This window comes from Lissotriton helveticus, chromosome 2_1, assembly GCF_964261635.1.
Source record: "Lissotriton helveticus chromosome 2_1, aLisHel1.1, whole genome shotgun sequence".
Lineage (NCBI taxonomy): Eukaryota > Metazoa > Chordata > Amphibia > Caudata > Salamandridae > Lissotriton > Lissotriton helveticus.
In genome coordinates, this window is record NC_136059.1 from 516,324,195 (window position 1) to 516,348,774 (window position 24,580).

The following is a 24,580-nucleotide window of genomic DNA, read 5'->3' on the forward strand; positions in this document are numbered from 1 at the left end:
TCGCCCTAAGTTGGCAGGGTATGGTCAGACGTGTGTCCCTTGCTCACTTTGCCACTGGCTCCGAACTAGCCTGGCTGATGAGGAATGTTACCCAGAAACGGTTCAGGGAAGACCTGGCTTGGCAGTTCGAGCTGGACTGTTCCCATGCGGCACACGGTCAAGACTGTTTGCATATAGCTGGGTCTGAACTGAGGTGGCAAAGTGATCTAAAGAAGGATGATGGATTCAACACAGATCTGTGGCTTGGGGTGAGTATCTAAAAAGTTTAAGTGCTCCGTCCATCATCTGCTTGTATTTTCACCATTAAATAAGTGCCTATCTATGATCAGAATGTCCTAATACATTATATGACAGATCGGATTTGTGAATGGTGGGATTGGGGGTAGGGGAGGAAGGATCAAAAGTTCCTGGTAGATCCTGGTGCTACTCGCACATGACTGGTTCATAATCCATTTCCTAGGGCTCCTCTCTCTGGTAAATGTAATACATCTGTTGGATTTTCTGGCATCCCCATTCAGAGCTCTATTTCACAAGCACTGGTGCTGGTGATTTTCATAGATGTTTTGTTGGAATTGATCTTATGCTGCTTCCTCCAGAGTTACAGGAAGTACATACATAAGTTTGGGCTTCTGGGGACAATGATGTAGGGAGAATGGAGATAGATCCCATTGTGATAACAGTTAAAAAGGGTGTCCCCTTAACAAGCATTCCGCAGTATAAAATATCTAAGGAAGGGGAAGAGGGATTGAAAGAGGTCATCTCTGATTTGATACATAAAGGCATTATTAAATAAACAGATGGTAGCTCATGTAATAATCCTATACATGCTGTTTTGAAGAAGGGTACTGATGGCATGCCAGATAAGTATCGGCTAGTAACTGATATTCGCCCTATTAATAAAATTGTGGTCCCTCAATACCTTGTTGTACCAGACATGAATTCAATATTTACTATGATGCCCCCCACGACTAATTATTTGAATCTTTTGGATTTAAAGAATATGTTTTTCGATGTTCCTATTGCCCAAGAAAGCCAGGACCTTTTCTTTTTTTCATTCTACGGCTGCTCTTGCTTTCACTCGAGCAGCTCAAGGGTATACAAAAAGTCCTAGTATTTATAGCCAAGCTCTTAAGAAACAATAGGATCCCAGACTCTGGAAACGTTCACTTTGAAACTCAAACATGAATGACCTGATCTCCCTCAGCAAGAACATCTTGTTGCCTTCAATTGACATGTCCGGGGTACAGGACCTGACGGAACATTACAATAGCTCTTTATTGAGTATTTTAGACTCTGTTGTCCCCTTACAACTTAAAAGAAAGTCCACCAAAGACTCCAAACCTTGGTTCAACAATAGTTTAATTTCAGAGAGACGCAATCTGAGCTTTGTCGAACGATCGTGGATAGGATCCCCGTCCCTGGAACACCTCCTGGGATCCAGAAGAAGCTCTTAAAACCAACATATCAGGAGGACAAAATCGAACTTCTTCAGAAGCCAACTAAATAGTGCCAGAAACAGACAAAAAGAGCTTTGTGAATTGATCAAACTCCAATCCATCTATCTACCCACCCTCCTGCCATCTCAGGCACTTATGCAGCCAACCTGTGAAGTGTTGCCTCTTTCTTCTTTGACAAGACTATTAAGATTGAAAATGATCTACGAGCTCTACAAGGCAACCAACTGACTGTCCAATGCCCGACTAACCCTACATCCCCTCCTCCACCTCATCCTCTGCATGCTATATGTCTCTCACCAAAAAATATCTGCTGCTGGAGCCAACTCACTCCACCTCAGCCGGACATAGGTCTCGCATCCAACAAGAACGCCTGCTGGAGCCAATTCACTCCCTATGATGAATTCTCCATTCTCACCGTGCTTACCACTCAAACCCTCTAACCACTTCAGTGACTCTTTACCCTCAAGTTTCTTCAATGAGATGAAAGGGTCCTTAGTCCCCCTCTGGACCAAAATAGTAAATGCCTTCCTACGTCAAGGTGTGATCCCTGACTGTCTGAAGTCAGGGCAGGTTTCACCCATTCTCATAAAACCCACTGAGGACCAAGAGGACCTTAATAACTTCTTCCTATCACTAGCATTCCAACTCTAGCGAAGCTCCTTGAGAAATGTGGTCTTGTCCAACTACGTAAGCACATTGATGAATTCCAGCTTTTAAATCAATTCCAATCAGGTTTTCGCCAGGGCCATAGCACAGAAACAGATATTACACACACAGTCGATGACGCCCTAAAAATGCTTGATCAAAATGAAGCTTGCCTTCTAATCCTCCTTGACTTATCTTCAGCGTTTGATACGGTCAAGCGTGATAACCTCCTGGATTTACTGGAACGAAGGATGGGTCTCTCTGGCCCTGTATTAAACTGGTTTGTCTCTTTTCTTAACAACAGAACGCTAAGATTTAAAGTCAATCAAGATAGGTCGCACCCGCCGTTGGTTGACTCCCCAGTGCGCAGGCTGGCGGCTCATAGGAATGGTTGGCAGGAGAAGTGGGGACTGCTTGATGTGTGGAGGGCACAGCATCCTGGGATGAGGGATTACTCCTACTTTTCTGCAATACACGACCTACATGTTAGATTAGACGCAGTGTTGTGTAGTGGCACGTTGGCAGCGGCGGTGACGCATACTGAATACCTGGCTAGGACCATATCAGATCATAACCCCTTATTGGTGTCAGTGCAGTGGCAACGGGCTAGATCGGCGGTCCCATCGTGGCGGCTTCGGCCGGAGGCGCTGGAAGATCTGGTGTTCGGTGACATGGTTCAACAGGGCATTGACCGCTACTTTGCGGAGAACGAGGGCTCCGCGACGTCACGATCAATAGAATGGGATGCGATGAAAGTGGTGGTAAGGGGCGTGTGCATGGGTGGGTTCTCGAATGTGCGGGCGACTGTCCTGAATGATTTAGCGAAAGCGGAAGGGACGTTGCGTGATCTGGAACGTCGGAGGCCTGAACGGCCGGATCTGCAGGAGAGATTGGTGGAGGCCAAGGAAGTGGTGGCGACTGAAACTGAACGACTGCGGTGTTATGATTATAAGTTGTATAACGTAAGGGTGCATGAGGAACGTGATAAAGTGGGCGCGCTCCTGGCCAAACTTGCGGATCCTGAGCCTAGGGGGTGCCCGATCATGAGTGTAAGAGCAGAGGGGGGGGAGGTAGTTTACTCGCAGTCAGCTGTGTTGGCGTGCTTTCAGTCCTATTACACAGGACTGTATGAATGCCACCTGGAGGCGGGGAGGGACGAGATAGGCGAACACTTGGCCTTGCTCCCGTTGCCAGCGCTGGATAGTGAGGATGCTAAGGAACTGGGAGGTCCTATAACGCTAGCAGAGGTGAGAGTAGCTATCAAACAGATGGCTCGAAATAAAACCCCAGGAGTGGACGGTTTGCCGATAGAGTTCTATGCCAAATTTGTTGACATCCTAGCGCCAAAACTATTGGTGGTGTACTCGGAAGCCAGGCAACGAGGTTGCCTGCCTGAGTCAATGAGGGAGGCACTGGTGGTGCCACTGTTGAAGCCGGGCAAAGATGCGTTGAGTGTGACATCTTACAGGCCCTTATCGATGTTGACAGTGGACTACAAGATCCTGAGTCGAATTCTGGCCACCAGGCTCCTGCCGCACATGACGAGGCTAGTGCACAGGGACCAGGCGGGGTTTATCCCGACTAGAAATACCTCCATGAATATACGACGGCTGGTCCGAATTTTGGATAGTGCCGGGTCTTCGGCTCTCGACTCCGTGGTGCTAGCGGTTGATGTCGAAAAGGCTTTTGATAGCCTTGAATGGCTGTATTTAGATGAGGTGCTGCTGAAGTTCGGAGTTGGGGAGGGATTCCGGAGCTGGACGAGGGTACTGTACTCGTCGGCTAGGGCAAGGGTGCGCCTGGGCCCGCTGATATCTTCGGCCTACCCTGTTTGTAGGGGGACGAGACAGGGGTGCTCATTGTCCCCCCTGTTGTTCGCATTGGCGATGGAACCGCTGGCGGGATCACGCAGGGGCCGGAGTCGCATTATATATCGTTATACGCTGATGATTTGCTGCTGTACTTAGCGGACGCTGAACGGTCACTGGAGGGAGTGGTAGATATGCTGGTTGGCTTCGGTCGGCTGTCGGGCCTCAAGGTGAATTGGACTAAGACCTGTATATTCCCATTGCGGGCAGGTATGCCCTGTCCCCCATTAGCGAGGGAGGTAGTATGGGAGCCTTCTGGCTTCACCTACCTCGGGGTGCGAATTTATCACGAAGCCACCGATCTCCTGGAGGGGAACGTAGGGCGATGCATACGTGCGCTGAAGGGCTGCATGGCATTCTGGGCCTCTCTCCCTCTGTCGGTACTGGGCCGAGTAGCATTGTTGAAGATGGTGGCGCTTCCCCGGCTGCTTTATTACTTCCGTACACTGCCGGTATGGATTCCGCAGCGGGTTTTTAAGGAACTGAAGATGTTGGTGACGGGCTTCCTTTGGGGCCAGGGTCGGCGAAGGGTGGCATTGGAGACTCTGATCAGGCCTAAGATTGAGGGGGGAATGGCGGTCCCCGATTTTGAGCTATATTACCTAGCGGCGCAACTGCAGACCCTAACGCAGAATGTGGCTAGAGAATTCAGGGGTCCTGAGTGTGACTGTGGTGCTGGCATTCCAAAGTACGTCCTTTCTTATATAGTTATGCAACAGAAACTGGATTCGAGGGGGCTGACGGTGGAGGAAAGGACGCTTAGAATGTGCTGGCAGCGGAGTCTGAAAAGAGCCAGGAAGGTCCGGCCGTATGCACCGGAGATACCGCTGGGGATGTTGACCGCACTGCCGCATGGGGGTGACTGGTCCAGGCTTCTGGAATGGGAGGAATTGGGTCTACAGATGGTGGGGGACCTGTACATTGATGGAGTATTGGTCCCCTATCAGGTGCTTCAGGAGCAGTTTGGCTTACCGGACGGAACCTTTCTATTGCACGCGGCGGTGGTGGCGGCGCTGCAAAAACATTGGGGAGTAGGGCTTGCCGAGCCGGAGGTGACCATGGCATGCCAGTATGTGGTGATGGCAGCGGGCACTGTTAAAGCGGTGACGTGTCTCCACATGAGAATGTTGAATGAGGGGCTGGCTCCACTGCTGGCTCTGAAGTCGCGATGGGAGGATAGAATAGGCAAGCCCATTCCGGACACGGTCTGGAGTCAGGTCCTGCGGCGGACGTGGAAGGGCACGAGGAACGCACGGTTTCAGCAAGTGCATTTCTTTATACTGCATAGGGCGTACTTGACTCCGGAGAGGATAAAGCGGTACTTCCAGGTGCATGACGCTGTGCGCCCACGATGCTTGGCGCCCGAGGTTGACTTGGATCACATGTTGTGGGGGTGTCCGACACTGGGGACGTACTGGTCGGAGGTAGGGGTGCTCTTGAATGCGGTAACGGATAGGGAGGTGGACTTTGATATGGCGGCATGTCTCCTGCTCTGGTTCCCACATACAAAAAAGACGAGAATCACCAGTAAATGTATTGATTTGGGACTCATATTGGCACAAAGAGAGATAACCTGGCACTGGAAGTCTAGTGCAGGCCCTTCAGTGAGGAGGTGGATGAATGAGCTGTTGAAGTGGGCGGGCTGTGAAAGCATCATTAGAATGCGGCAGGCTACTAGACTTGGTAAGGAGGGCTGTCTGGACATGGCAAGAGCTTGGGAGATGGTGGTGCAAGCGTTGCGTGATTACATGGTGGGGGATGACGAGGAGGAATGATGATCCATGCGGCTTCCATGCACTTTTAGCGATTGCGCGCGACTCCTGGTGGATGGCGAACCTTTGAGATGGCACGGATTTAGACAGCCCGCATTAGCAGCAGCAGCAGTAGTTGGGGGGGGGGGGAGGGGGCGTTTTGAGGAGGGTAGCTCGACTTAGTGGCCCGGAGTAGAATAGGAGGATAGCACGTGGGTTGGACCCAGGGACCCGGGGCTCCCGGGATAGCAGGCGGGTATTCTGACAGTGCTACAGGGGAGGTCCGGGAGGGGGACTCTGGAACGACTTGATCGGCACGGGCTTGGGCATGGTATGAGCTGTTGACGGTTTCTTCCTGGAAATCTTCAGCTCGTTAGTTGATGCATGGGGGGGGGGAGGTTTAGGGGGGGTAAAAGCAGAAACTGAAAAGTGATGTTGGTCGAATAATTGGGAAAGGAGGACACAGAAGCATCCTACTGAGAAAGGTAATCCTGCAGCGCCGCCCAGCCTCCGGGATGTGGGCCGAATGGCTGTGTACGATATAACTGTAACTTTTAAGATTGTGATGCTGCAAGTGTACTGATTGGCTAAAGATGTGGCCTTGTTCTTAATTCTGCAATAAAAATATATTTTAAAAAAAAATAGATTTAAAGTCAATCATTCCCTTTCTAACTCTTTGCCATCCACTCTTGCGGTCCCACAGGGATCTGCACTCTCTCCCACGCTCTTCAACTTGTTCATGGAGCCTCTAACAGAATTCATCAATTCATCCAACATTCATTTTCACAGGTGTGCCGATGACACCCAACTTTACCTGAAAATCTTCACCTCAGACGACATCAAATCACTCAACTCAACCCTACTCAAAACTCAACACTGGCTGACTTCCCAACATCTTAAGCTCAACTCCTCCAAAACGGAATTCCTCCTGATCGCACCAACCAAACAGACAGCCATCATCGCTGAGTACTTGAACCACCTAACAGCTCTCAAATGTACCCACCCACATCACTGATCCTGCAAGGTCTCTAGGAATTATACTTCACAAGTCATTGAGCATACAGGACACATTAGCTCAGACACCAAAGGTGCCAACTACCACATGAGTATTCTAAGAAAGATAAAACCCTTCCTCCCCCAGACGACTTCAAGTCTGCTGTTCAAGCTCTAGTAAGTTCCAGGCTAGACTATGGCTGCGCAACACTCTGTGGGCTACCCAGCTACAAGTTGGCTCCGCTCAGGGCTTCCCTGAATTCAGCAGCAAGCCCCATCACAGGTTCCAGAAGAGATAGGCACATCACTCTGGTACTGAAATCTTTAAACTGGATGCGTTTGGAGGCTAGGATTTATCTTAAGATTGTGTGCATGATTCACAAGGCCCTTCACTTTAACACCCCTCTGTACCCAGGCAAACAACTGGAGCTTTCTGGTGGGAGCCGATCTTCTAGGAGTTCCAGCACTCTGCTGCTGAAACCTAAAAAATTCCAGAAAAAGAAAACGTATAATCGGGCTTTCTCTGGTATCGTCCCGAGAATCTAGAACTCTCTTCCTGCGTACATCAGACTGACTCCCTCTACGTCACATTTAAAAAAAAAAGTGAATGCTCTATGGATGAATGCCCTTGTTTGATGGCACATACCTCCATTAGCGCTACTTAATTTTTTTCAGGGGGTCCTATGCTTTTGACTATGTCTGTGATGTTGGTTTGTGCTTAACCCCTTTATTTGTCTTATATGCTACTCTTCGAACAGCGTTTGCCCTTAAGCTCGTTTTACTCAGCAAAGAACTTTGTTAGTTTTTGCAACTCACTGACATGCTGGAAAAATTACAGTTGTGTCTTAATTTACTTATCTGTTTGTGACATGTAATTGATAACCAAAGAAATAGGAGAAGGCCTTATCACTGATACTAAACACTTACCGTGTAAGATGCAACTCTTAAAGCAGCCTCGGGCAAGCAAAGGGAATTTCCACTGTTAAGCAAATTTACGATGCACATCTGGCTCCATGTCGGAGTTGAGGATGACTATGTGGTTGGTTGCATTGGTAATGGAGCAGATGCAAGGGAAGGTCAAGGTGGCTAGACTGGTGCCGCTTGATAGAGCCATTGTTCCAAGGTGCTCAACTGGTGCCGGGGAGCGGGGGGGCGACCACTGGTGGAATAACAATAGGGGCCCCTCTGAGCCTGCGGGGCCCAAAGGTCCTCCAGCGGGAACAGGCTGCTCAAATATGAGATGCATGGCCTCATAAAATTTGCATAGCTGGGCGGAGATCACTCCGGCTCCCAGAAACTCTGGGAGGTGCGGCGACAGTCCAGTTGCCGGCTCCACCACAGAGCTGGACTTCAAATGCTGATAATCCCCTGTCTCGTAGGAGGACTTTGACGGACATGGCGAAGTCAAGGATCTCTTCAACTTCGAGCCCTTTGTGTGTCAGTGGGACTTAACCGATTTTCCTGACTACCTCGACTGCGATGATGAGCACTTTAGAGAGGCTCTGCAACCATTCTCTGAACCTTCCTCTCGACGAAGATCCTGAACGCCTTGGCGTCGCACATCGAGTAGAAAGGAGCTTGAAGGAGTGCTCACTCAAGGCCTTGGGGTGCATGGGACAACAATCAATGCAGGTCTTGGCGTTGTGGTCGCGGTCCAAACACAGGTGGCTCACCGAATGTGGGCCCGTCACGCCATCTGCCAGCAACAGGCACTGCAGGGCTTGAAACTAATCTTCCTAGTGGACATCCTCAACACATAAGGAAACAGTCTCAAAAAAACTCGACAAAATGTTGAAAAAAGGTCAATCAAAAAGACTCCGGGTAGCTCTTCTCTGGATCTGCACTGACTGACACAGAAAGAAAATAACAGACGTCCGCACACTGGGGTGGCACCAATGTAGGCACTGCATACATCACTTCCAGCGCGGACGACACTGGTGACACTCAGCGGAGCCGAATGATGCCACTTAGCAGTGTGCAAGGATACTGCTCATGGAAAAGTTCCAGATCCAGTCTGACGCCTCGGAAATACTCTAAGGTAAGGAATCTGAGGCTAGAAGTCTCCATCAGATAGCGTTTTTTACAGTAGATTGGGGGGAGCAAATTGTAGGGTGCAGGTGCGAGGAAGCAACAATAAGGGAAGCAATACATAGGGAGTGAATGGGGGAGCAACAATGTCTGAAGCAACACAGTGGGTGGAGGAAAGCAATGTGGAGCATGAGGTAGAAGAGAATTACATGGGTGACAGAAAGCAATAAAGAGCGCAGTGGAGGGAGGAAGAAAAGTATAATGAGGGAGACAGCTGGAAAATACATGCACTCTCATGGAGTGCTTACCAAAAAGAAATTAGTGGTGCTTGAAAAGTAAGTAGTAGGACACAAGCAATGAGGTCATGGTCCAGGAGAGGGAAATACAAGAGAAAGAAAGAAATCCCACACAATCTAATGAATAAGAAACAAGCAAATGAGAGTGGCAGTAAAGCCAATCAATGGTAACCAATGGGTAGATTTCAAGTCCAATAGGTCTTTTCGCAAACAAACAACTGTGTTGTGAGGAAGGAGTGGCCTTAACACAGGAAGCTTTAACTATGTAACTGGTTGGGACACAATACTCCTAAATATAGCTGAGAAAATTATAAGAATCCACCCTGAACTTACACAATGACTAATATGGATTTGCTAAGAAATATAGGTTTGATCTGACAACCCACCCCGTGGAAAAAATCCTAAAGATGTAGCTTATACGTGACAGTATCATACTGCATGATGGGAAAGCATGAACATGACTTCTGTTGAAAAACCACAAGAGGTTAGGAATAAAAAAGTCTGGATATACAAAGACCACCGTTGAAGCTGCAATTATAATAGAATAAAATTTTTGTTTTTCTTCTTTCTGTGAATAAGAAAATGACTTAAAAATGACCACTCATGCCCCCTGTGCCTCAATTTATGTGCATCCACTTGCTTATCTGAAGCATGCTTGTGAAAACCTTTCATTAAGACCAGTCAGTGAACTAATGACTCTACTTATTAAATTACATTATTCAATACATCATAATCATACATCAGATTAGATTAGACTCATGATTAAATAGACCAAAAGCTCAAGGGTCTGTCCTTCATGGAAAAATCTGAAGCAAACCCTGGTACTTAAAAGGTTCTCTGTGCATCTGACAGTTTCAGCCTCATCACACCAGAATACTTTAAAAACTAATGACGGGGGCCTGGCTAAGATGGTGGCCGAAGCAGACGCGGGTTCGTAAGGCTCCCGACCCAAATCCCCGTTCTGACCCTTCATTAGCTCCCAAACCCCCAAGTAGGAGTTATCCGTGCCCAGCAGTGCGGGGGCATCTGGTGTCTGACCTTTTGGGCAGCGGGAGGAAGCAAGGCTGCCCCTACGCGACGCTCTTCTTTTTGCGGTGTTGGATCCCGCCTGGCACCGCAGTGTAATGGCGGCCAGGATCACGGAGTGATCCGCGACATATCCCAGCCGAAGGGGCATAGCCGGAAGACGCCGATGGTACGGGCGCTGACTGGGGCCGGCGATAAACACCGGAGGGGAAGCCTGCGACCGCAACGCCTGGTGAGAGAGGTGAGCTGCGGGGCGCGCAGCCGAAGACGGCGGCGGCACCGCCTCTGGAGGCGCGAAACTCGAGCCCCAGGACTCGGGGCCTACTCCTGGAGGACGCCTGCCGGCAAGGCCCGCCGGAGCTACACTCAAAAGCGCGGGGGCAGGTGTGGTGGGGCACCAAGAGTTGCCCGCTCTACCAGCAGTTGGCAGGGGCTGGCCGAGAGACAAGAGACTGCAGCGTGCTCCCGCGAGACGAGCTGCGGGAGGACTAGCCGGCGCTGGCGGGACAGCATGAAAATCGAGCTCAGGCTGGGGCCTACCAGGACAAATCCGCCTACAGCACTGTAACCGGACTGGACTCATCGGGGCACGGCCGGGTGAGCAGAGCCATTGACTTTGAGTGAGTACCCGGCAAGGGGGGCTGCTGCCCAAGGGGACAGGACTGCAGCGGAGGAGCCGGCGGCGCTGCCCGGAGCCCATAGCATTCCATCAGTGTCGTGATTGGGCCAGGTGGGCCGCGCTGGAGCCTGCGCTGGACGTGGCCCAGGCGGACTATGTGAGGGGCAATTCAGCTTGTGCTGCATAGTCGAGAGTGGGGCTTGCAGTGGACGTCCGCGGCGCTTGCCCTCCACAAGACCCGGGGGCGCATCGATAGAAGGCACGCCTGACCAGAGCGGCGTGTAGGTCGGTTTGCGGGCCCGGACCTCGGCCCAAGTCGCGCGGGCGTGCAGAGAGCACGCACTCATAAGAACAGACCCCCCCCAGCGGTCGGGCCTTCGAGGCCTTCCAGGGATAAAGTGCTTGGCGCATCATGGCGACAGGGGCACGCAGGGGCGGACGCACCATCACGGACATGCTGGCAAAGGGTGCCCCTAAGGGAGAGAAGGGTCCGCAGTCTCCAGCAGCGGCGAAGGACAACACGGGGCAGGAGGACGGAGGGGCCCCCATCACTAAATCGTTTTTAAAGACTCTATATTTTTTTTTAAACCTTATTTTTTACATTTTAAAATTACAGTTCAAAATGACAGCGCAATTAGCACGTAGACAGCTCAGTACAAAATCTGTTACTTGATAACCTTACTGTGAGCAGAGTTGTAACATTACACGCATGACAATAGCATAAATAGACCATAAACGAATCCTACAGGGTCTCTGAATCCGAGACATGATGTGAATAGTGGCACATTATACATAATGGAATGGCCCGTCAAAAGTCATCATAGGAGCTCTACAAGTATCAGCCCTCGCACCCAGCCTCATCCTTAACAATCAACATTGAATTCGGGTACATTTCAGTGCCAATTGGAGTTTTCCCCAGCCTCACCCTCTTCACCCTCACCATCTTCATCAGTGTGTCCCCGTTGTAGCATATAGTCCTGTAACGGTCCCCTAGATTCCAACCTGTTCCTAACAATATATCATGTCTTGTAACCATTCCTTGAACTTAGGGGCTCTCCCCCTCCCTTATCGGCATGCAAGTTTCCGTTTAGCTAGCAATAGAGCAATATCAATGAATTTCCTGCTGCCTTTGGGTATGTGTGCTGTGTAGCCTAGAAGTAGAGTGATCGGGTCCTTCTCAAAGCTCAAAGTCAACATGCTCTTCAGTGCTTCATGTATCTGCTCCCAATAGTGCCATATCAGTGGACACTCCCAGGCCAGATGGTAAAAACCAGCCCCCGGTCGCCTGCATCATTCACAGTGGTCTGTGTCAGAGAGCTTGAATCTATACTTCCTGGCAGGTGTGTAATAAACTCTGTGCAGGAATTTATAGTGTATAATCTTAAATCGACAACTGGAAGTGATACGTCCCGTTACATCACAACAATACTCCCATTGTTCGTCCGTTATCTCTCGCCCTAGGTCTTCACTCCAGTGTCGCCTGGCCGAACCCACCACCTCCGGGGTGTGAGTACGAAGGCTACTGTATATGCCGGATACAAGGTGCGTGCAGTCAGTGCTGCCCAATAGGACATTCAGGGGCGGTATACAGTCCGGCTCCCGTGGATAATCGGAGAGGAGAGCCTTCATTCCCTCCCGTAGCCGTATATAATAAAAGAGTTCTAGGGGACTAGAGATAGTATGTCCAAAAAATTGTTCCTTAGTTCGAAACTCTCCATTTACAAACAAATCTCCCCACGTTGGCAAGTGAAGAGGTTTGCATAATTTTTGAAATCCAGATTCTTGTATCACAGTCACCTTGGGGTGATACGTCAAGGGCATACGCGGTGCATACAATAGGGGAATCTGCAATTTGTGCGATATCCTCTGCCAAGCATCGATAGTGCACGACACAGTGGTTGGCGGTGTCTCGAGAATAGTGGCAGGTCCATGAACGACCCGGCTTAGGGGCAGAGGCTGTGCAATCCAGTCTTCAGCTGCTATCTGCGGCATATAACGTGTGGGCCTGACCCAGTGATAGAGATAATGCGCTTGAGCGCTAAGATAATATGCTTCGAAATCAGGGATATCGAAGCCCCCTTTGCTATATGCCTGTGCCATGACAGCCCACTGGAGCCTCGGTTGCTCCCCTTCCCAGACCAGCCTGATCAGTTCTGATTTCAGAGTTTTGAAAAAGAAAGCCCCGGGGTGGTAAGGTATATTAAGGAAGAAGTACAAGAACCTGGGTAGCACAACCACTTTAATAAGTGAGGCTCTTCCCGCCATTGATAAGGGCAGCGCATTCCAGCGGGTAATGGTGTCCTTAAGTTTCATCATAGCTGTGCCATAGTTCAGCCGTAATATCTCATCCTTGTCTCTCGAAACCCGGATCCCCAGGTATTTTAGGTCGGAGTGGCACCATTCAATAGGAAAATCTAATGGGAATTCGGACACTGCTGGGGTCAGTGGAAAAATCTGCGATTTGTTCCAATTTATAGTTATGCCCGACAGTCTGCCAAAAACCAAAAATTCCCTTAACAGGGCGTTTAGTCTGTGCTGCGGGTCGGTGACATACAGCGTTACGTCGTCCGCGTAAAGTGAAACCGAGATCTGTCTTTGGAGGCATTGGAATGCACTGTCCCTATGTAATTGTCGGATTCTGCAGGCCAGAGGCTCTATTGGAATGGCAAAGAGAAGGGGGGATAGTGGGCACCCCTGCCGTGTGCCTCTGGTTATAGAAACCGCGGGTGAGAGGTGACCGTTCACTAGTATTCTAGCAGTGGGTTTATTATATAATAGTTGTACCCACGCGAGAAATATAGGTGGAAAGCCCATCTTTTGCAGTACAGTAAAAAGGTAGCACCACTCCACGGAATCAAATGCCTTGGAGGCATCCAAGAACACAGCAGCAAGCGGAAATTCCGGTGCTACTGTTTGTGTAAGTGAAAACAGGGTACGGAGATTATGACTGGTCGCTCTGGACGGGACAAACCCCGATTGATCCGTAAGCACTATTTAAGTCATCAGCAAAGACAGCCGTGTAGCCAGTACTTTGGCCAAAATCGCGTTGCAATTAATTAATTAGGGATAAGGGGCGGTAGGAATCACACTCCTTGGGGTCTTTCCCTGGATTGTGGTAGTGTACCTCCCTCCATTGCGTCTTCGAAGACTTCGCGCAATAACGGTGCCATAATGTCTATATAACATTTGTAGAATTCCACCGGTATTCCGTCTAGTCCCGGCGCCTTCCCATTTTTTAAAGACATAATCGCTTCCCTGATTTCCTCCAACTCCAGTGGAGCACTTAGAAACTGTCTGTGTACATCGCTCAGCCAACATAAGGCCACGTCCCCCAGGAAGCCATCAAAATCCACAGTGCCTGTGACCCGTGTAGTGTATCAGCTCTGGAAGTGCCCGGTAAGTACTTCCATGATGCGTGCATTATCTCTACAAGCCTCCCCATTATTGTCAGAAAGTTCGAGTATGGTATTAGTGCCTCGCATATTTCGTATGATTTCAGATAAGACCTTTCCTGGGCGTTCACCCTCCCCATATTTTCGAGCAATCCAGTATTTACTCCGGAAGTTCGACTCCCAGTTCGCTTCCTCCTCATATTCCGACAGCTTGGTTCGAAACTCTTTCTGCGCATCAGCCTTGTCTCCCTCTTGTATCCTCTTCTCTAGTTCTTTCAGGTCAACCTCTAGTTTTTGTATTGTGCGTTGGATGTCACGGAGTACTCCAAACCCCTTTGCTATGCACCACCCGCGTACTGTGACCTTAAAGGCCTCCCATACCATGTCAACGCTGTCGACAGTACCCTTATTGCGTGGGAAGAAGTCCTGTATGTTGTCACGCAACTCCTCTCTAAAGGCTGTATCAAGCAAAGCAGTGGGCTGTAACCGAAAATTTGGCCTAGGGCAGTCAAATCCAGGCATCCTTAAGTAAGTATGACTAATACAGGACAATGATCAGAGTAAGTGCGGGCCAGATGTTTTGCAGCAGTCACACCAACCGCTAAACCCGTGTCAAGAAACAGTAATCTAGAAGTGCCCATGTACCTGTATATGACGTGAAGTGCGCGCCCTCTAGTGTCGTAGGATGTTTATGTCTCCAGCTGTCAACCAAGGATCCTTCCTCCACTATACCCTGCATGGCCTCCCTTGCTTAAGGATGATATGTGCCAAACCATCTGCCCTGTCCAGTGTAGGTGTTAGTGCCACATTAAAGTCCCTCCCCAGATGACGTGAGTGGATCCAATATCCAGGATCTTACCCCATAACATTGTGAAAATTTCTGGAGCGTCAGTATTGGGAGCATAGCAATTCACAATGGTAACCGTCCCGTCTCCCAGTCTCCCCCACACTATCACATAACGCCCGGCTGAATCGACCAGTTGACCAAGGGATGTGAATGGAACAGCTCATTTAATCAATATTGCAACACCCCTGGCGTAGGAAGAATAGGATGAGAAATACCTACCACCAGCCCATCTGTTGGCAAAGGAAGGATTAGCCTGTGGGGGAATGTGTGTTTCTTGCAGTAACACCACTTGTGCTTTGTGCCTATCCAGGTAAGACAATACTTGCATACATTGACGAGCATCATTAAGACCCCTAATATTCCAGGATATGACCATTAAAGATTTGTTAGGTGGTTCGCCAGTGACAAATAGAAGCAATAATGAGCAGGCAGTACCACCCAGTCCCCATCTCGTCAACCTCTGCCCACATATCAGAGTCCTGTATAGTGTCATCTTGTGCATCTGCTCTGTCTAGAACACAATTAATATTTCCCCCCCTTCTCCCCCCACCCAGCCCCAACCCTACCCCCACTCACTGAAGCAGCCCCGACTTGCCAGACCAGTCTACCCACCCACTACCCCTTTCCCCCAACATAAACGCAGTCCCTCCCCAACAAATACAATCCAATTCAGGGGAATACCCGTAGGGGGCCATTCTAGAGGGTTACACCGCCGCCCTCCCCACCTCGAGCCTCTGGACCTGTACGACCTCTAGGCTCCAATTGAGGGGGGGGTAGCGGATCCCAGAATACATTACCACTGGAACGTCAGCAGTCCTTCTGGGATACTTATCCATTCTTCGATCTCAGTTACAGTTTCTTGCCAGGCATTAGTATTGCCAACAGCAGTTCTTAGGAAGTGAAAGCAATTGGTGGTTGCCCAGTTCAGGTTTCCTCGTCCGTGCCTTGGTCATGTTCTTGTTGGCCTGCGTTCTGTCCATTTCCTCCCCGCTGCGTCCGCTTCAGCAATCGTAAGTAGTCCTGTGTGTTTGTAAAGAAGCGTTGTTTCCCTTGGTGAGTCACCCGAAGACGTGCTGGATATAGCAAGGCATAATTGATCTGTGCTGCACGTAGTTTCTTTTTTACCTCAATGAACTTGCGCCGCTCCTCCTGCACCAGTGGAGTAAAGTCCGGAAAGATCGAGAAGGACACCCCATTATACACCAGAGTTTGTTTGGCGCGTGCTGCACGCAGTGCCACATCGCGGTCACGGTAATTAAGTAGACGCGCAATGATGGGCCTCGGAGGAGCGCCTGGTTTCGGCCTCGGCCCAAGGGAACGATGTGCGCGTTCCACGATAAGATGTGCAGAGAATGCCTCAGCTCCCATGGTAGTTCTGAGCAGTTTTTCAATTAAATCTTCCATACGCCCAGTGTCTGTGGATTCCGGAATGCCCGTCACGCGGATGTAGTTGCGTCTACTGCGGGCCTCCAAATCCTCTTTCTTCGCAGCGATGATACGTAGCAACTTATCCATTCTCGTCAATTGCGTCGCATGACTAGCGGGGATGTCATCATTGTCCGATATGCGCCTCTCGGTCTCCTTTATTCTCTCTTCATGCTTGTCTACTTTATGCACAATAGTGTCCATTCTAGAGGACATGCGGTCCACCTTGTCGACGATTGTGGCAAATCCTTGTCGCATTTCCTGCAATATCTGCCGCATGTCCAGATCTTGAGATGGCGCACTGCCACCTGACGTATCCGCATTATCCACATCGGCATCGGTCAAATTCTGTTTAGCCTCTTTTTTGGCAGCCTCAAAGTTGAGCCTCAGCTGGCGGGTGTCCGGCTTCCCCATATCTCCGCCTGCACCCGGAGATCCGATACTATGCAGCACCTCTCGGGGCCAGTACCGTGTCAATACCTCGCTGTCTGTCCCCTGCGTCCCTGAACTGCGGCGATAGTGGTGGGGTCCGTCACAAATGCAATATTCCTGTTCTCGATAGTACCCCTAGGTCACACCACACCGCTGGGTCTTGTCCACAATATTTCCAATATTGCGCGGTATGGTTGAGCGCAGTTAGTACCTGCCGGCATTCAACAGTTTACGCCCCTGCAACGTCTCCGCCGATCTCGTAAATAGCGTCTCACCGCCGCTGGTTATAATTTTCTAGCATTGCATCAATCGGCGCAAAGCGCCTGGTCCTGCCGCCCAATTCTGCAGTCTGTCACACTGCGAGAGGCCAACGCACAAGTCTGCCCTCAATAAGTGTCCCAAGGTGTCGCGCTTAAGGCCGCGCTCCCAGCAGGGTGCCCTGGTAAATACCTCCACTTTCGCAGTTAGCGCATCGGGCCCCTTGACGCCGCAAGTAGCGCTATATTCCTATGATGCTAGGTTCCCCCTTGGAGAAGGGGTGAGCAGGGGCCCAGGGTCGTAACACTGCGCTGAAAAGCTGGGCTAGATCCGGCCTTTCGTTTCACCCTGCCGGTTTAGATGTCAACCGTAAGTCCACTTGTACCCTACTTTGTTTAACAGGTCGCGTGAGGCTTTACTTTTTAAATAGGATGAGCGTGTGTAGAGGCATGTGACTTAGCCCTCCTCTGCAAGCTCTCCGGCAGAGATGTCACACCGTCTCGAATCTCCGAGCGATGGGCTCAACAGTTCCGTCCCCGATCATAGAGGCCTGTTCACCTCGTGGCGATCCCCGGTCTTTCCTGCCATCGGCCGCCGCCTACGGTGACTCCAGCTTCCCCAGGGCGGTTCCCGGCAGTGAGATCAGCGCCGCGTTTCTCAGCCTCAGAGACTCGGATCGCCTCCAGATTTTCACCGAGTGTGGGAATTGTATTTATAAGCACGCAGGCTTCATAAAAGGAGCTTTCGTTCCAATTTAACAGGATAAATACCGGATAATTATTCCGGGTAGCAGGAGCCTCACCACAGGGCGGCCATTCTGCTTGTGCGCCCTCTAGCGCCCCCGTTTTTAAAGACTCTATTTAACTCCTGGCGTGAGGATTTCCAGACACTGAAGCAGGACATGGCTGGGGAGTACCGTGAACTACGCCGAGATGTGGATGGCTTGGGGGATCAAGTGGCTGCGGTGGAGGAAGCAGACCAGACTAGGAGCGAGGAGGTAGAACAATTGCAACAAGAAGTCATCCGCCTCCGTGAGCAACAAGTCGATCTTCAAGCGCACGCGGAGGACCTCGAGAACCGCTCTCGAAAAGGGTCCGCGGCGTCCCATCCAAAGCAGAGGGGAACAGTGTCACCCACTTTTTGCAGGGACTATTTCGGGAGATCTTCGGGGAAACTGATGACTTTGAAATCCGCATCGACAGGGCGCACAGGGTAGCCCTGGCGCGGCGGGCAACGGCTCCTCCTCCTGATATCCTAGCTTTTCTACCCGACTTTCCCTTGAAAGAACGAATCCTACAAGAGGCACGCCAGAAACAACCCATCCAATACCAGGGCAACCCAGTGGCGCTGTACCAGGACCTCTCGGCCATCACCCTGCAAAAGAGGAAAGCCTTCAGAATAGCCACAACGTTCTTGCGCAACAATGGGATTCCTTATTCCTGGGGTCACCCTTTTAGACTCATCTTCAAATGGAACGGAGCCCTGCAGCAGCTCAGATCTCTACGGGACACATGCGCCCTACTGGGCATTGACCTAGACGAGGACTCAAAGAAGGAAGACGTAACTTCGCGGTTCTGCAGGAGAGATCACCGCAAACCTCGCAAGATGGATGGCAGCGAGTGGGTAACAGACGCTCGCCCAAAGCATTTCTCAAACCAGACCCGGCAACGATGGCACAGGAACAGGATTGGCCATCCAGGAGGTGTCCAAGGACACAGCGGCATTGGACTACTGCAGCGACCACAAGGGGGTTTCTCTTTGCACTAAGACCAAGCTGGTCTGGGGGGGGGGGGGGGGGGGGGGGGACAGGTGGGGGCCAACGAGGTCGCCATTGCCACACACTCCTCCACGTAACGTTACCACAGGCCTGAACTGTGTTTTGATAGGCCTGGGACTATGACATATACTTGGGAGTTCCTGGTTGGGGCTGGGGAGGGCGGGCTGCGGGTGTTGGGGCTCAGGGGAAGGTGGGAGGCTGGCATTTGGGGGAGTTCTCTGTTGGGATCAGGGTGGGGAGGTGGGGATCGGGGGGGTGAGCGTCGGGGTGGACGGGAGCGGGGTAGGAACCAGTGTGCCAACGGGGACAGAGGTTAAGGCGCAGGGTGCATGGCAGCGAAATAGGGCGACGATGGCGCACACCACTCACGGCCGAGACCATGGCCACTGATACTGTAAAAATCCTAACACTGAACGTGAAAGGCCTCAATAATCCCATCAAGAGACGTGCAGTACTATCCTACCTAGAACACTCCGGGACGGCAATATGCCTACTTCAGGAAACCCATTTGCTTTCTAAAGATTGGCACAGGCTGAGGTCCCGAGCCTTTCCACAGCAGTTCTTCTCCTCCACTCACGATAAAAAGGCAGGTGTCGCAATCTTGGTTGCCAGGCATTTCCCAGGACGCGTCGGAGACAAAGTAGGTGAGATTAAGGGTAGATTCTTAACCCACAGCTTTACGGTAGGCTCTGTGCAGTTGACGGTGGGGTCCCTATACGCACCAAATACCGGGCAGGAACCATTTCTACGGAACGCCCTCTCTGAGGCTTTGCGATCCCCAGACCCCTTACTACTCCTGGGATGGGACCTAAACATAGGGATGGACAAAGACAAGGACAGGTCCGGCCACCGTTACGGTTGCACAGGGGCACTTTCGGAGACAGGCAAAGATTGGCTGAAGCAAAGGGGGTTGGAGGACTTGTGGACGGCTAAACATCCAGGGGCATCGCAATACACCTTCTACTCGCATGTACACCACACTTATGCCAGATTAGATAACTTAATTGGCTCCTTCGAGCTAGCGGCTCGAATGGCAGATGTGGATATCACCCCGGCAGCTATCTCAGACCATGAGGCCGTGGAACTTCTGATTAGAGTCCCGGTCACCAAGAGTCCCTCTGGTAGGTGGCGGCTGCGGGAACTCCTCTTGCAACGAGAGGATGTAGTCCAACAGCTTCGCAAATGCATCACTGACCATCTAGCCGTTAACGACCACCCTGACACGCCCTTGACAGCCGTATGGGAGGCGCTCAAAGCGGTAGTGCGGGGTGAGTTGATTGCCGTGGCGGCGGCGGAGGCCAAAGATCGCAAAGCTAAGCGAGAAGACCTTACGGCTAAGGTAGCTGAATTAGAACGGGTTCACAGCCGGAACAGGCGCACCTAGAGTCTGGAAACAACTCAAAGTGGCCAGGACTCAACTGGCGAGTCTAGACGTGGACCGGGCCGAGTATGCGGTCCGACAGCCTGCGCCACACTTATTATATAGGGGGGAATAGAACAGGGTGCCTCCTCGCGAGCGTGTTACGAGCTAAGGTCCAGCGTTCAAAAATCACGCTCCTGCGCAACGAGAATGGGGATGAAATTCGAGACGAGGCGCAGATAGCGAGGGCTTTTAGAGACTACTATGCTTCACTTTACGCGGCAGAGTCCATCTCAGAGGCTGACGCAGAGATCTATCTCCGAGGCGCGGCTACCACCGCCCTAAATTCCACTAGCGCCAGCACCCTCGACGCACCGATTCGAATCAAAGAGGTGATCAGTGCCTCCTGTCTCAAACCCTTAAAGTTGCCAGGCCCCGACGGCTTTTCCGACGGTTTTGATAAAACTTTTTGTCCACTGCTCGCTCCGCTACTTACAAAACTTTTTAGTTCATTTCAAGGCCACGGCTCCAGCCCGCCCGACATGCTAGAGGCAGACGTCATAGTTTTGCCTAAGCCAGGTAACGATGCCACGCAATGTTCTGCCTTCTGACCAATCTCTCTGCTTAACCTTGACCTTAAGCTCTTTACGGGAGTGCTGGCTTCGCGGCTCGGACCATGCCTCCCTGGTATTATAGAGCCGGATCAATCTGGCTTCATCCCGGGCAGACAATGCAGCGATAACACTAAGCGCTTTCTTCACTTAATTGATACGGTCCAATTTCAACAATCCGACTTGGTCCTCTTGGCCATCGACGCTGAAAAGACGTTTTATCGGGTCGATTGGAGCTTTTTAAGGAGGGTCCTGGCACATTTTGGAGTGGGAGATCGCTTTCAAGCCTCGGTTGCTATCACAAACCCCGAGCACGTGTGCGCCTCAACGGCCTATGCTCCCCCCCCATTTGAGATCCAACGCGGGACCTGGCAGGGGTGTCCCCTCTCCCCTTTGCGCTTTATGTTGAACCGCTAGCGCAAAGGATACGGGACCACCCCAATATACATGGGGTAAAATTCAGCGAGGAACCACATCCCATCAGCTTGTATGCGTACGACATTCTGGCGGCCTTGGACAGCCCTGCAGGTTCAGTGCCAGCATTTCTAGATGAAATCGAGCTATTCGGCGCCGCCTCGGGCTTTCGAGTGAATAGAGGGAAATCGCTGATTTTGCCGTTGGGCCGGAACGCTCAAACTAGCCGAGAGCCACCCGCCTCCGCTTGGGGACTAGCGACCCAGTCGCAACTCCCGTACCTCAGCATCACCCTCACATTTTCTACAGAGCGGACGGTAGCCTTAAACTACGCTACCCTCACGACGCAGATCCGCAGGGATCTAGAGCGGTGGACGAAGCAGCCACTGTCTCTAGTGGGACGGGTTGCAGCGGTGAAAATGTCAGCACTTCCCAAGATTCTCTACATCTTTCAAACAATCCCTGTGCCCCCGAAGGCCGGGACAATTACACAGCTACAATCGACACTTCGGCACTTTATTAGGGGAGGGAAGAGGCCACGCATGTATAAAATACTAGAATACCGGGGGGTAGACGAGGGGGGACTGGGAATTCCCTACCTGCAACGATATTTTCAAGCAGCGCAGCTGCGCTACCTTGTGGAATGGTTTAGGCCCGAATCTGAGAAGAGATGGCTCTTCCAAGACAGAGCCATGGCTCAGACGTCTCTGTGGAAGGTGCCCTTCCTCCGTCGTCTGCACAGACACGCTACCTTCAGAACTCACCTATTACACGCACAGTCCTCAAGGTCTGGGACTCGGTAGTTACCAGACACCAACTTATGACTTTCTCCTCACCGCTCACAACCCTGTTAGATAATCCTGAGTTCCCCCAGGCATGGATCCCCGGGCCTTTCCGCAATGGCGTGGGACCAGCTGCAGGTCTGCAGGACACCTATTTGACCTAGGGGGCTTTCTTCCGCTCGCCGACTTATCCCAAGGATATGACATCCCATCGCCACAGCTCTTTCAATACTTTCAGTTGCGACACTGGCTTCTGCAACCCACAATGAATCCACTTGTCAGTAGACACCTGACCACATTTGAGAAATGGCTGGCAACAAAAGACTCGGACCGAGCCTTATTACTGACCTCTACAAACTGCTTAGTCCGGCCCTCGAGACACACCACACTGCAGGGCAGCGACGTTGGGAACAGGAGCTGGTGAGAACCTTAACGGCCCAAGAATGGAAATCGATTTACTACAGGGCCAACCACACAGCGAAGAATGGAGCAGGCAGGGAATCGGCAGTGAAAGTCGCCACATATTGGTATCTAACCCTGGCGAGGCTTAACAGGGGCAACCCATCTCGGAGCGCGTCATGCTGGAGGGGATGTGGGGAAATAGGCACACTAACACATCTCCTATGGGACTGTACGGCAGTTTAGGAGTACTGGACCACGGTCCTAAACTAAATAGATAGCTCCTTGGACACTGATATCCCACAGTTTCCAGCCTATACCGTTCTGGGCCTCCCGAACGCACTCACTTTCCCTCTGAAATCCAATAGGGGGAGACAAATGGGCATCGCGATGCAAGCAGCCACTCAGCACATACTCTCTCTTTGGGGGTCCAGCACATGGCCAACACATAATGGTTGGCTGCACAGACTTTGGTTTACACTGGGGATGGAGCGTATCCAGGCTACACTCACACACACACTACAGCTACATTTCACACGATCCGCTGCTCACACTTCTGTCCCAGAAGTTCAATGAAATCACTTGCCCTAGATACCTACGCTTACTGCGCCTGACAGAATCACCAGATGAAAACACGCAGCCCGAGACGAAACTACTGAGAATTGCCTTATCTAACACAGCCCTTACTCGCACGATTTGGCACACTGGTTGGGGTGGGGGAGAGTTCTGGGTATTTGGTGGGAGGGGTGTTCTTTTTCTTCCTTTTCAGGTGTTTGCCAGCTAAGACGCGCAGAAAGTTACCGGACGATTCCGCAATTCATGGGACTGTCACAAAAAGAGGGCGACCACGAGATCCTCCGCACTATACGAGATACTTGCTGGGTCCTATGAGGAGGTTCCTCCTACAAGTTGGCTTTTTTTATTTGTCTCCGCGATATGGGTTTGTACTTTCTGCGCTGTTTGCTTTGCCTGAAACTAATAAAACACATTTAAACATAAAAAACTAATGTCTCATGCCACATTTGGCATGTGTCCTGAGAACAGGGTATCAGAAGGAATGTACTTGTAATGCTAAAATCCCCTTATGGTTAGCACCCTGAATACAATGCATCTAGATTAACAAACTGCAATGGCTGAATCACAACTGGAGTATTGGTCTAGCTATATATACATGATGACATTCAATTGCACACTTAGCTAACAGCCATCCAGAAAAAATGTTATCCGATTAACTTTACTCTATATATTCAATATGCAATACATATATTTCTTAAGAGTTAGTCTGTTTCTTATATATATGTTCTTTTACGATAATTGTGTAGTCTCAAAATATAGTTATGGCAAAGAACACTGACAAAATCGATCACAGTATGGATGCATACCTGCTTATTAGCGAAGATCAACAGCAATGCATCCCGTAGTTCTTTCTCTGTCAACAGCTTTGCAAGTTCGCTATGTGCCTCTGTTACTCTGTCCCTGTAGCTACTGTCAATAACAAACACAACGGCTACAAAACAAAAACATAAAAGAATATAATATAAAAAACATGACATAATAAAAGATGTAACAAATTTAACATAAGAGAAAAAACACCTATTTTTAAAAAATGTAATTAGGTAGGGACAAGAAACTTCTGCCAAAAACATAGTGCAAGATTCACAGCCGCCTTCAACGGTATTAAACCCATAGCTGTCAAATAAATGTTGGAACCAAGGAAACTTAGTCCACTGTTGTATGATTTAAAAACAAGCAATTACAAGGCCAATAAATATGGTTTCAGCATGCTAAATGCACACAGACACATATAACAGATATGCCTACATACAAATATAGTACAGAAAAAAGGGTCCCAACAACAATTGCATATAAGACACATTTTTTTTAAAGAATAAGAATACGTATAACAAAATATGAGCAACTTGTTATTTAATCAAAAGTGTCAACATAGTCATTGCAGTTTATCATCAAACGACAATAGTGCCCCTAGAAGTGAAGGCGTGCAAGTGAAAGTGGTATTTGTGCAACATTCTCAAAGTTGTGACAAAAAGGCAAAATCCATCAAATCACAGTATAAAATTCAACCCGGCTTTCAAAGAGCCGAAGAGTATCGGAACAACCAATGTACAATAAATCACAAATAACCATGCCAAACGCATTGCAAGTAATGTCCACAGTTAGTAGATGACGCTGGCTGGTTTTG

At 50.2% G+C, this 24,580-nt stretch overlaps 1 protein-coding gene across 2 annotated transcripts in view; it reads right to left on the reverse strand.

The window, feature by feature from the left end:
- The window catches only part of TRIM23 (tripartite motif containing 23), a 712,673-nt gene that overhangs the window by 18,073 nt on the left and 670,020 nt on the right, over positions 1–24,580 (reverse strand). For both annotated transcript variants that reach the window (XM_078675155.1, XM_078675156.1), the window contains one exon: positions 23,763–23,887. In XM_078675155.1, the coding sequence (XP_078531281.1) occupies positions 23,763–23,887 (125 nt within the window). The remainder of the gene's footprint in view (positions 1–23,762; positions 23,888–24,580) is intronic.